A 12,106-nucleotide genomic window follows, 5' to 3' on the forward strand; every position below is an offset into this window, starting at 1 on the left:
ATCACGTCGGGATAATATTCACAAACTGAAATATACAAACTGTACTTTTATGGGTAGTCATATAATGGCATCACGTCGGTCATGGCACGTTAAAAACCTTTTATACTTTAAACCTGCACCCTCCCTCGCCATGAAATCGATCCAACGCCAAATAAAGGCCGAATCATTAAAAAGAAACAATTGATAATAAAAGGGAGACAAAAGTCAAACTAGATAATGCAAATGTTGGGTATTGAAAAAATGTTGTTATGGAGCTTGAGACAAATGCGAATCATTGTGTAAAACGTGTGGGAAAAAGGATCATTCTTAAGCCTGCTTCTCAGCACGGGCCTTGGCAGCAGAAGCCATCATGTTGAGCGCTACACAAATTCGTCAGTCTAAACCAAACGCAGCAAGAATGATGACTCACCAGAACCAGCCTTGAACCAACCCCATTGACCTTCGTTGATGGATGAAGTGGTAAGAATTTGCTCCTTGGAGCCGTCCTTGTGGGTAATCTCAACCTTGATGTCCTGACCGGGCTTAAAGTTCTGGAGGTCAAGGATGGAAATCTTGTCGGTACCGGAAATCTTGTCATAGTCGGCAGGGTTCTTGAACCACAGAGGAAGCATACCCTGCTTCTTCAAGTTGGTCTCGTGAATACGCGCAAAGGATCGGCAGATGACAGCTCGTCCACCAAGGAATCGGGGCTCAAGAGCGGCATGTTCTCGGGAAGAACCTTCACCATAGTTCTCGTCACCGACAACGACCCATGGGATATCTCGGTCTCGGTAGTACGCCGCAACAGTGGGGACAGGGCCAAACTCGCCAGTCTCCTGGTTGAGAATCTTGTTGGCCTCACCGTTATCAGAGTTAATAGCACCGATCAAACAGTTTTCTAGAGCAAAAAAACGTCAGGAAAATCACAAAAGATGACATAATCGAAACACTTACGAGAAATGTTTTCAAGGTGACCTCGGTACTTGAGCCAGGGACCACCAGCAGAAATGTGATCAGTCGTGCACTTGCCCTTGGCCTTGATAAGAACACGAGCTTCAATAATGTCCTTGCCGTCCCAAGGCTTGAAGGGCTTCAAGAGCTGAAGTCGGTCAGAAGTAGGGCTGACGGCGACAGAGACGGTGGTGCCGTCAGCAGGAGGAGCCTGGAACGTGTTCTCTCCGGGGTCGTAGCCCTTGGCAGGGAGCTCAAAGCCAGAGGGGTCAGAGAACCTAAACTCCTTGCCGTCGGCACCCTTGAGAGAGTCGGTCATAGGGTTAAAGGTGAGGTCACCAGCAAAGATCATGGCAGTGACAAGATCGGGGGAAGCAACAAAGGCATGGGTAGCAGGGTTGGCATCGTTTCGACCAGTAAAGTTTCGGTTGTACGAGGTGATAACTGGAACGACGAGTTAATTTACGACTTCAACTTATACAACAATTAAAACTTACTAGAGTTGGCCTCGCCCTTCTTAACATCTCGCCTGTCCCATTGACCAATGCAAGGACCACAGGCGTTGGCAAGAACAAGACCACCAACCTTCTCAAAGTCATCGACCATACCGTCTCGAGCAATGGTAGCTCGGACCTGTTCGGAACCGGGGGTAATGGTGAACTGCGACTTGGCGGTAAGACCGTGGGAAGCGGCCTCCCGAGCAATGTGGGCGGATCGAGACATGTCCTCATAAGAAGAGTTGGTGCAAGAGCCGATCAAACCGACCTTGAGCTCCTGAGGCCAGGAGTGCCTCTTGACCTCCTCGGCAAACTTGGAGAGAGGAGTGGCAAGATCAGGGGTGAAGGGACCGTTGATATGGGGCTCGAGCTCAGAGAGGTTGATTTCAATCCTCTGGTCGTACTCACAACCCTCGTCAGGCTGGAGGTTGTGGTTGAACTCCTCGGCGTATTGCGCAATGGCAGAACGGTTGGTGGCCTTGAGGTAAGAGCCCATTCGGTGGTTGAAGGGGAAGAGAGAGGTAGTGGCACCAATCTCAGCTCCCATGTTACAGATAGTAGCCATACCGGTACAAGAAAGAGACTCGACACCAGGACCATGGTACTCAATGATAGCACCAGTACCACCCTTGACAGTGAGGATACCCGCAACCTTGAGAATAACATCTATCAAAGAATCAATTTCTGTCGCCAAGTGGTATAGATTCATCAAGCTCACCCTTGGGAGTAGTCCATCCGCTCATCTGACCATCAAGATAGACACCAATAACCTTGGGGGCCTTGAGCTCCCAAGGGATATCGGCCATGACGTCAACAGCGTCGGCACCACCAACACCGCAGGCAACCATACCAAGACCACCAGCATTAGGAGTGTGGGAATCAGTGCCAATCATCATGAGACCAGGCACAGCATAGTTTTCAAGGATAATTTGGTGACTGCAAATAACTAGTCAGATTTTAAAACGTACATAAAGACAAATAATAAACTCACATAATACCGGATCCGGGCTTCCAGAAACCAATGCCATACTTGGCACAGGCAGTAGCAAGGAAGTCGTAGACCTCCTTGTTAATGTCAATGGCACGAGCCAAATCAGCCTTACCGCCGATTTGAGCCTGAATAAGGTGATCACAGTGGACAGAAGTGGGAACAGCAGTCTGGGGGAGACCAGCAGACATAAATTGAAGGATAGCCATTTGAGCGGTGGCATCCTGGCACGCAACACGCTGTGGGAACATAGTCAGCTGACCGATCGGAGATTACCGTGAATGCATGCTCCACTCACATCAGGACGGAGCTTAAGATAAGAAACACCTCGCTCAATATCCTGCTCATGGGGGTTGTCCAAATGGCCGTACACAACCTTCTCAGCAAGAGTGAGCGGTCGGTTGAGCCTGTTTGATAGTTTGTCAGCAACTGCAACCATTTTGCTGTTACGCGCGGAACGGCCGAGAAACCGGCAGAATATGACTGGCTGATACGTCCCAAGAGGCGACAGCCCAGGATCCTCCCCTGCAACGACTATCAAATATCTAGCTGGAGACTTATTGCGCCAGGAGCATACTGATCGACACCTGACAGCTCCACAAACCGCTTTTTACTCCTTTTCACAGACCCAACAAGATTTGCGTCATCGGAAATTCCCACTCACCTGGACCTCACTACCTGGAGGTTGTTCTCAATTCTTTGGTAGTTGATAAACTTCCCCTTTTCGAGGTTGGACATCTCGACCTTCTTGTCACCGATGGAAGATTGCACAGTCGCCATGGATCGCTTAGCGACCATGGACTGGCGGGAGAGGGAGTTCGCTCCTCGGACGAGGTACCGAGAGGAAACCATGATGCTATGGTAGTAGTAATGTAAGTGTGGTATAAGAGGTATGCCTTGTCGGCTGATTAAATAATTGATATTGTGAAGAAGAGAAGAAAGAGAAAGAGAAAAGAAAAGAATGTCGAGGGATACATAACACCTTGTGGGCTGGGAGGGGGATCCAGCTGGCCTGTGATTCTGCAGCAATTTCATTGGTACACGTCATATCGCCGACAAAGACCGACCAAATCCGCACCTGAATTCCCTGACGTGTATTACTTTTTTGTCGGCTAACTTCGGTCCACTATTGCCGACGCTCCCAACGCACAAACAAGCCGAACGTTCGGCGGCGGGCGGCGGCCTCTAATAATAATGGGATTTCTCCAAATAAAATCAAGAGCTGGCTGTGTATGACTGAGTTGAGGGCCCACTTGGGACGCTGCCGGGGCGAATGAGGAAGAAAACACAAGACGCCTACCCTATCGCTGGGCTCTCTACGTCTCTCGAAGAGGGTCATTCTCAGCAGCTTTGATAGATAATAGTAAATAATGATGATGCGCCAATCACAAGTAGCGCGCGTCATCGAAACTGATTATTTGTCAAATTCTTTACTGGTCAGTGATACATCCATGATTCATAACTCGCAAAGCGGCCGCCGGAGAACGAATGCCGGTTCTGCATGAAGATCATTCACCATTACGTATATTTGGATTGCCCTCAGATGGTAAAGTTGTTTGGGAAATTGAAGAATCATTCAAGTAGGGAACTAACATGACCCAAAAGTGTGCAAAGACCGCGTATAGAGTGCCGGAGCTAAAAAAGCATGGATAGCTTCATATAAAAGATTTGCTGCGCTCTCATGATGCTCCATTCTTGTAATTTCCTTAAGAGGAGAACGAGAATCTTATGCATGGTCATCATCGCTGCTGCTGGTCGAGTACTTTTGATGAAGGCCAGAAGGAAAGATCAGAGTGAAAGCGCGGGGTATCAGCGGGGGATGTGTGCAAACAATAAGTTAGTGATGACGCTAGGCTATGTGTTACATCCCGCAAATCCTGTTCTACGTCGAGAATGAAAGAGTGATAGCGATCGCAAAATATCATGATCAAACATCGAGCAGCAAGGACATTAACGCAGTAAAAATAATTGGCTCCATTATTTCTTATTCAGTTGTCACATACTAATCTGTGTTACTACCGTACGTATACCGAAGTTAATCGCTGGTTCCCAAAGTCCAAGGTTCACCAGCCCATTGCCTCTCAGGGACACCAAGCTCAATGAGCTTGGAGAATGCTTTCGCGAAGCTACGGTGGGGTCAGTGACTGCCAGCAGCGGCCTTATCACTACCAAGCACTCACTCGCTAAAGAATTTCTCTTCGTTATCGGCATAGATGTCAACATACTTCTTGAAGGACTTGTCTTTGAGGAGCGCCATATCCGTACTGTATAAATGGGTCAACATCAAGGTCACACGTTCGATATGTCAAGAGACTCTGATCTCAGAACTTACGGAAGCATCATCAAGGTCTTTGTGTTTTTGTCTTCATATTGGGCAGGTCCGGTCCTGTAATACCAGGATGAGGCGACTGATCATTTCAGGTGATGTCATAGAGTACTCACCACTTCTTCCACTGCCAAGGCTCGTCTCGGAGAAGAGCAAAGTACTGGTTGGAAAAGGTGACAGGGGAGAAAGTCCAAGGGCCCTCAAAGCCCGATCGATCTAAAGATCCGGTCAGACGTTTCATGTTGATTACTAAAAAAAGAACTCACTAGTATGACATCGCCCCATGGCATGAGCGCCGCTAAGGGCAACAATTTCTTGGTCATTGAAGCTATTGCAATGCCGTAAGTTTTCCTAGTCTTTTTCAGTAAACCTGGCGACTCACCCCATGCGGTTAAAGATGAACCTCAGATGGTCTTGGGCTTGAGAGGCATCCGGTAGCCTACCATCGGGAGTGACTTGAGCTTCGAAGCCGTCAATTCTGCCAGGCCTCCAAGGGATGGTAGGTCCGCCCGACTCCTGGACAGCACAGACTCCACCGAGGGTCCATAGGTCACCGTAAGAGATCCAGGGGAACTCTTGCTTGATCTTTTCCATATGTTCCCTGGCAACATGCTATGATATGATCAGCCCAAGAATATATGTCCAGTTGGATCAACACCCACTAGGCCATTGTTCGCGCTGTGCTCGGCCTCGGGCTTGAACCTCATGGTAGCAAAGTTCGATCCTCCAGTACCATCCTCTTTGTTATAGGTGCCAGAGGAGTGCCAAGCCAAGCGAAGAAGGACGGGGGCCAAAGAACCGTCTGATATTCTTATCAGCCACCGTATGCTTCGTTACCGCATTCAGCAAGTAATTGAAAACTAACCGTCGTAACCCTCCTTCTCGAGAGTCTCGGCAATCCGATTATAGACTTTTTGATACTCGTCCTTGCCTCTTCGGAGACCCGTCTTGGCCTCAACCGTGGCAACAGCTCCACGCACTACCGTGTCAGCTTTATTGGCGGAATCGTGCGCGGTTCTGCCAGTGCCGTAGAAATAGTATGCAGCGCCGACGGCAGCGATACCGACACCTGCGAGGAGATAACGAGTGTTCGAAGATCGTGGAGAAGATGGTTTGGTCTGCGTCTGTTCAGTAAAATATCGTAGTCAACATGGCTGATGAAGCTGCTTACAATCTCCGGTCCACCCTCAGTTGCAAATCGTCGTCGAATAACTTGAGAACGCAGGTTCAAAGTTTGACTGGCTCTTCGGCCAGCGGCTGATCGTATCAAATTGGGAGCTCTGAAAGACATGGTGATATAACTGTATGGGCAGTTGAAGAAAAAAAGGTTGTGGGAACAGTATGAATAATGAGGGTAGGGAGCAAGTATATATAGAGCGGGATCTGCCTGGGAAATGGGCGGGCCGTGATTCGTCGGCGACATATCAACTTAGCCTTGTGATTCACGCGAGTTTTTCCCATTTTTTCCCGTTTCGGAAAGCGGCTGCAAACATGTCATGTGACCCTGACTCTATTGAAGTGCTTATTCATTTTTATTCGTCTTGCTCTTTTTTGACCCTTTTTCATGCTCCGTGTCGGATTGATCAGCACGCAAAAGAGACGGAGACTAGTAGGGGGAATGAGAGAGAGGGAGAAGTGCTTGGCTTTACGGGTAATAACGTGCCAAATGATCGCTGAAAAATGTTCATTTAGGGCCATGCTCCTGAAGTCTGGATCCATTCTCTCATCGCCCAAATGTCAAATCTTCCGAGTCAAGAAATAACGCTGGGCGCAGCGAGCAGCAATGCTTTCGTTGATTCCCCTTCAGATCTCTCGCTAATATTGTCGGTAATCGCTATTCGCGATTTTTCCTTGATTATCAATTGTTCCCTGATGCCATTCTTTGCTGTTTATTTCTCGGCCGATGCCTGCTCGTAGCGAGGGGGTTTCTCTAACCCATCTCTAGAAATGAACAAGAAAATTAATCGTTCGAAAAGACAAATCGATGGTGATGGTATGATCTGAACATCGCCGTCGCGGCACTTTACACACTATAACAAGTTGTCCAATATCAGCGTGCAGTAGAAACCCGTTCTTTTCATCTGTCACAACATGGAATGCCGCTAACGAGGATTATCTCGATGACAAGTGGTAGATATCAATGAAAGCGCACAAGGCGTATGCACATCGATGTACGAGGGTACAGGTGCCGATGGTGCTGATGGTAATCTGGTGATAGTAGGAATTAGGTGGTCAGAAGGCAGGTGGAACGGATGTACAGCAGGTACAGGGAGGGGGCTTTACGAAAATTCATCTTAACAAATATACCCACTAAACAACATCCCTGTGATGTAACTAATGTGGGTAACAAACGTCTAGCGCCGTCTTCCCATGCTTATTCTATTAGCCAGCGCCTAACCAGGCTCTGCGAGACCGCGACCATTCGTTCGTCGAGATCTCATCTCCCCCTAGATCTCGCACTAACCGATCTATGACATAGGACCATTGTCGTCATTTGTCAATAAACACAAATATTTGTAAGAGTTTGTTGATGTCAGAGTCGTCCTCTCCAGAGTACATATATACAGTATGAGTACTATACATCTGTTTCTTGGTTCTTTCTCTCTTCTTCTATGCAACAAACTAGTACCTATTACAGCAGGGAAGTTGCTAGCAAAATGCGGACCTTCCTCTTTCATTCGGCCACACACCCACCGGATCTTCGCCACCCAGCAAAGCTTCGATCATTGTATATGTCCAAAGAAGTGTGTTGGAATTTATGGGCACTTCAGGGGCTATATGGAGGTATGCAGAAGTTCTACGAACATGTAAGCTACTATTAGTACGAAGTGACCTGGAACTTTCTATGTTATGGAGTATCTAAGTTGTCTATGGACATCCAGCAATGTGTGATCCCTCCTCTGTGCTTAGTCAGCACAAAGTTGATACAGAAGTGGACCTTGAAAACACATACCTGATGATATGTCAAAGTTATCACAAATTTCATAGACGCTGCAAACATTTCTCTGGTGGCCAAAGTCATACAGAGCCACAGTTAGTTGATAGAGAGGAAGGGCTTGTTATTTTTCAGAGATGCGAGGTCATCGCTCTTGAATTCACTCACGGACAGAAGCACGCACTGTTGTGCCATGTTCCCTCTTCTCCGGGGCTCGAGTGAACGTGCTGTCTAGAACGTTTCATTGAGTGTTCAGCGATTTGTCAAAATTGAGCCCTACTCGTAGAGTTCAATCCACTGACCGCTTTGGAGCTTACATTTTGAATTTTGTTGACAGTCTTTGAAGAAACGGGCGAATTGAGCGCGTCGCCGGCTACGTTTGTCGTCTTCTAGCATACGTATGACGAATATTTGCCTTTGTGCTGAAAACTACGTTTCGTGGGTTTGGAAGATGGAACTGGGGACGCCCGACAGAGGGAGACTGGTAATAAGTCGTCAACTGAAAAAGTCCGCAGCAAGCTAGTAAAGAACTGTTACACTGTTTGTCGTAGAATCAAGGTAATTGAAGCTTATTTGTCTTCTATTGCACAGATGTATCGTGAATCCTTCTGATTTCGTAGCTCGTTCTCTCTCTTTTTGCTCTGGAAAGTGACGATGTGAGCCAATCGTTTTTATTCTCGTGCTCAGCTACATCGCCCCAAGGCTCACACACGACAACCCAATAAATTAAACAACGAAAAATGCAACCTCTATAACCCCCTAACCCTCACGACGAGCTTTGCCGCGCCCGCAACCCCTGGACCCAGCGCCGGCACAATGCCATCAACCGCGTCATTTATCAACACCTCAAACAAATCCAAGGTGCCACGGTTGAGATTGAGCCCCACACGCTGTCGGGACAAAGGAGAAACGACCTTCGGGTCAGAGGTTCCAGCGCTCTGGCCTTCACTGACTACGACCTGAAGGTTTACTCCCTCGGGGACCGAGACGCTGAACGTTGTATACGACTCAAAGTCTCTTTCCTCGAAGTTTCACGCAACGTTTTTGGTAGCTTCTCCGGCTGTCTTTTCATTTTGTTTTGAGTCTTTTTGGGCCACTTCGTCCTTGACTAGGATAAAGAGGTGAGCCAAGACGTTTTTTGTGGCGGTTGCCATTTGATTAAATGTGTTTTTCCAGTAAGCTGTTATTGTAGTCGGGTGGAGGATGCCTGGATGGGGAGAGACAGAGCTATTCAAAAAAGTTGGGAATTTCTCTTTAGGGAAGCTTACTCTGTTAAGGTTTTTGACTAAATCAGATGCGACCTTATGAAGTCGTTGGTAAAAGTCTAGACGAGCAGAATCGTCAAGTTCAAGAATTTCCTTTTTGAAGTTGCCTAATGCTGTTGTAATTGTGTCGGTAGTTGCTTTCTCTTCAATAGAATAACGGAAGGGAAAGGGCAGATAGTTGCTTTCTCTTCAATATAATAACGGAAGGGAAAGGGCAACTTCGACCTTTTCTGACCGGGGCTGTTCACTTCAGAAGTGAGCTTGGCTATCTTTTTCCAAATGATGTAGTCCGAGAGCCGAATTCGTTCTGTTTTGATAAAATCGATCGTGGTTTCGATCTGTTTTGGACCATGGGGTGGTTTCTTCGTACCGAACAGAGATGGTGAGATGGACTTTATGATATCTTTTGAGGTGGCAAAATTTGATAGCTCCGGTAATGCATTAATTGGGTTATTATCGGTATGGCAAGAAGCAAGTTGGAGAGACTTTTAAAGCGAGTTTCCAACTTATTTGGTTGATGCTGCTTGGGGTCGCCCAATGTTCGCGTTCTTCTTCTTGAAAATAGGAATCTTGTATTTGGATTTTTTATTAAGCACCAGTATCATTTAGACGTTGTTGAACCCTTTTGAGGTGTAAGCTATTGAAGTGAAGAAACGTTTTAGTGTGTGCGGTAGAATCAAGTAATGTGTTAAAGCTTTCCTACCTTCGGTTGCACAGATGTATCGTGAGTCCTCATAATTCCGTATTTCGTTCTGCGTTTGCTCTGGTCTTGCTTGGTCTTCGGAGGGTTGATTTTGGACAGTATGGCGACCATCGTGTTCGCAAACGCCTGGCAAAGCTCGACCACTTCCCTTGTTGACTTATTTGTAGAGATACTTGACCGCTGTGATGGATGTGCATACTTCGACATTGATATGGCATGTAAAGCGTTTAAGCAAGTAGGGTTGTAGGGCACGACATCTCTGTTACTGAAAGTGTAGTCAATACCGCCTATCTTCTTTTTCCATGCGAAGCCACCTTCTCTACGACGATAAGTAGGGTAAGAGTCGTCATCAAGAAGTGTATCGGAGCTGAAAGCTTTAGGATAACTTTTTGAGCAATGACATTTGCCCGTTTTGTTGTCTTTTACCATGCAAGACGCATTTGATGGTCGATTCCCGCATGGCGAGCATGAAGAGATGACACATTTGTAGAGGGAGCAATGCTGCTCAGCAGGGCCAGGGATTTCTGCGCAGACGATGCGGTTGATATGGCTAATTGTGCGAGGTTTGTTTGTTCGCCGAGGACGAGGAGAATATGACAGTGGGGAAGACCACGTTTCTGGTACTCGATAGCGTTAAAACTGCCTGGCATTCAAAAAGACCCAAGGGCATAGAATTACTCCATAGTGACTTTTTGTACCGTTCTTGCCTCATCCTGAAATGGCGACGTTAGCAGGGGATGTAAGTGATAATGGGTACTTACGCCCTTCAGCGAGATGAATCTGAGGATAATATCCATGTTTTTCCTGGTGATAAATCACGCAGGATGAAGTGGAGGGGCAAAAAATGGGGCTTTTCTCGCTGATATATTGAGATTTTTTACTTCACAGGTTTCGACTATGATCTCGCGGCCGCTGCTGGGTTCTATTTCAGAGCTTGCATGGTATAGCCGTTATTCCATCCATCGTGGGCCGATCGTATCCACGACGATCATGTTGTTTCGGGTTTAATAAGCGTAAGCAGGTTTGCCTTCAATGGAAACTTTAGATCATATTATACAGCTGTGTAGTAGAACGAACTTACATGAGGCTCTCGTTGCAGTCTTTCCTTCATTATTTAGGAGCTATTTGATATAGGAGTCTACACGCAGCGACATCTACCCGAGCCGTCTGAGGATTGCAGATCACAGTAGTTGAAGATGTTTCAATTTTTTTTTTTTTGCTGGACCCTGCTATCTTCACTAAAATCGGACTTATTGATCTGAACGTAGGCAAAGACGTCCCCAGGTGCAGACGAAAAGAATCTGATGAGATGATAGACTCGGCCGCAGATAAGTAACAGATCCTAATGCCTTCGGGTTCCCAGACGGACTGAATTCGTGTCTGACGCCAATAGACGCCATAGCCAAAGCGCCGTTATAGCTGCGAAGATTACGTCGGAAGCGCATCCTAAGTGGTATCACTAGGTTATGGTCAGGAAACTAGTTAGAGGAGGGACATACCTTCAGAATTACTGGTCAAAAGCTAGTAGAGTCCGGGTTCAGGATCTGTAGTAGGCCGAGGTAGCTGTACAGCGCCATTACAACAGCATGTAATGAACTTCGGGCTAACAGCTGAAGAACATCCGCCATTCCCAGTCGTGCCATCAGCACCCTCGTCTATCCAATGTGTAGTGGGACATTTTTGGGTATAATACGTTGTAGGCGCAGGCGCCCAAGTTATGGCGATTGTTGCAGTTTGGTTCGATGGACCGTAAAGCTCAGGGAACATCACCGCCAGGGAGGCCACTGGAAGAATCTGGCCGTTGACCCAATGGATGTATAGGGTTAGCTAGAAAAGCACCGCCTCCAGGTCGTGGCGAGCGACCGGAAGGCGCTTAGGGACAAGGGGATGGAGAGGGGGGTCGTCGGGACGGCGGATAGGTGCGTTTCAGAGGCATAAAGGCAGTTAAAGCAGTTGATAGTGCTATAGAAGGCCAAAAGCCGTGTCATGAGAAGATACGTATAGTAGAAAAAGAAATATTATGAAGAAAGTTCTAGAACCTGGAAGATAACTACAGCCAGGATGAGAAGATCAGATCCAAGAAGATCCGTCGAAAAGAGGACCTACGTACTACGTACTACTCATCATCATTCATCATGTCATCATTCAAGAAAGACGAACGCCGCCGAATGAAACGGCGAAGTCCGTGCGTATGCTGAATGATGATGATAACGTTATAACATTTGATCGGATGCTACGTATATTACTACGACTGTTTGACCACGATTTAATCCAGTAGTAGTAGGGGGAACTTACGTAGAGGAGGTTCGGAGGAAGCTGGCGATGTTTGTAGCGGATTTGAGTAGGACTTGCTTGGAAAGATGACAAGAGAAGTGGGAAGGATATGAAGGTCGTCTTCTTTCATTTCGTCTTCTACACGACGAAGAGCTCTTTATGATGTATCGTTTTCTAATTAAGTCTAC

General features: G+C 47.0%; 3 protein-coding genes across 3 annotated transcripts; all 3 read right to left on the reverse strand.

Annotated features, from left to right (window-relative positions):
* Positions 1-52: 52 nt before the first annotated feature.
* On the reverse strand, positions 53-3,334 carry CND02620 (aconitase, putative). Its single transcript, XM_570245.1, has 8 exons — positions 3,080-3,334; positions 2,714-2,822; positions 2,419-2,654; positions 2,146-2,363; positions 1,428-2,093; positions 934-1,374; positions 410-877; positions 53-359 (listed from the first exon to the last, which is right to left on the reverse strand). Exons 1-8 carry the CDS (start codon positions 3,265-3,267, stop codon positions 307-309), a joined length of 2,379 nt encoding a protein of 792 aa, XP_570245.1. The 5' UTR covers positions 3,268-3,334; the 3' UTR covers positions 53-306.
* Positions 3,335-4,260: 926 nt separating this feature from the next.
* CND02630 (hypothetical protein) lies at positions 4,261-6,129 on the reverse strand. Its single transcript, XM_570243.2, has 9 exons — positions 5,913-6,129; positions 5,607-5,859; positions 5,404-5,543; positions 5,124-5,353; positions 5,008-5,069; positions 4,858-4,957; positions 4,748-4,801; positions 4,596-4,679; positions 4,261-4,541 (listed from the first exon to the last, which is right to left on the reverse strand). The coding sequence occupies exons 1-9, from the start codon at positions 6,030-6,032 to the stop codon at positions 4,451-4,453; spliced, it is 1,134 nt and encodes a 377-aa protein (XP_570243.1). The 5' UTR covers positions 6,033-6,129; the 3' UTR covers positions 4,261-4,450.
* Positions 6,130-7,534: 1,405 nt separating this feature from the next.
* CND02640 (expressed protein) lies at positions 7,535-8,575 on the reverse strand. The gene is made up of 5 exons (XM_570665.1): positions 8,214-8,575; positions 7,994-8,157; positions 7,845-7,907; positions 7,695-7,796; positions 7,535-7,641 (listed from the first exon to the last, which is right to left on the reverse strand). The coding sequence occupies exons 2-5, from the start codon at positions 8,070-8,072 to the stop codon at positions 7,610-7,612; spliced, it is 276 nt and encodes a 91-aa protein (XP_570665.1). The 5' UTR covers positions 8,073-8,157; positions 8,214-8,575; the 3' UTR covers positions 7,535-7,609.
* Positions 8,576-12,106: the final 3,531 nt, after the last annotated feature.

Source organism: Cryptococcus neoformans, assembly GCF_000091045.1.
Source record: "Cryptococcus neoformans var. neoformans JEC21 chromosome 4 sequence".
Taxonomy (NCBI): Eukaryota; Fungi; Basidiomycota; class Tremellomycetes; order Tremellales; family Cryptococcaceae; genus Cryptococcus; species Cryptococcus deneoformans.

Coding starts and splice junctions, on each gene's coding strand:
- CND02640 (XM_570665.1), bottom strand. CDS start 8,072: ATGCTAGAAGACGACAAACGTAGCCGGCGACGCGCTCAATTCGCCCGT. Junction 7,797..7,844: donor AACAGTGCGTGCTTCTGTCC/GTGAGTGAATTC, acceptor AAAAATAACAAG/CCCTTCCTCTCTATCAACTA. Junction 7,642..7,694: donor TAACTTTGACATATCATCAG/GTATGTGTTTTC, acceptor GACTAAGCACAG/AGGAGGGATCACACATTGCT.
- CND02630 (XM_570243.2), bottom strand. CDS start 6,032: ATGTCTTTCAGAGCTCCCAATTTGATACGATCAGCCGCTGGCCGAAGA. Junction 5,544..5,606: donor CGAGAAGGAGGGTTACGACG/GTTAGTTTTCAA, acceptor TAAGAATATCAG/ACGGTTCTTTGGCCCCCGTC. Junction 4,542..4,595: donor GAAGAGAAATTCTTTAGCGA/GTGAGTGCTTGG, acceptor ACCCCACCGTAG/CTTCGCGAAAGCATTCTCCA.
- CND02620 (XM_570245.1), bottom strand. CDS start 3,267: ATGGTTTCCTCTCGGTACCTCGTCCGAGGAGCGAACTCCCTCTCCCGC. Junction 1,375..1,427: donor GAAGGGCGAGGCCAACTCTA/GTAAGTTTTAAT, acceptor TCGTCGTTCCAG/TTATCACCTCGTACAACCGA. Junction 878..933: donor TCACCTTGAAAACATTTCTC/GTAAGTGTTTCG, acceptor TTTTTGCTCTAG/AAAACTGTTTGATCGGTGCT.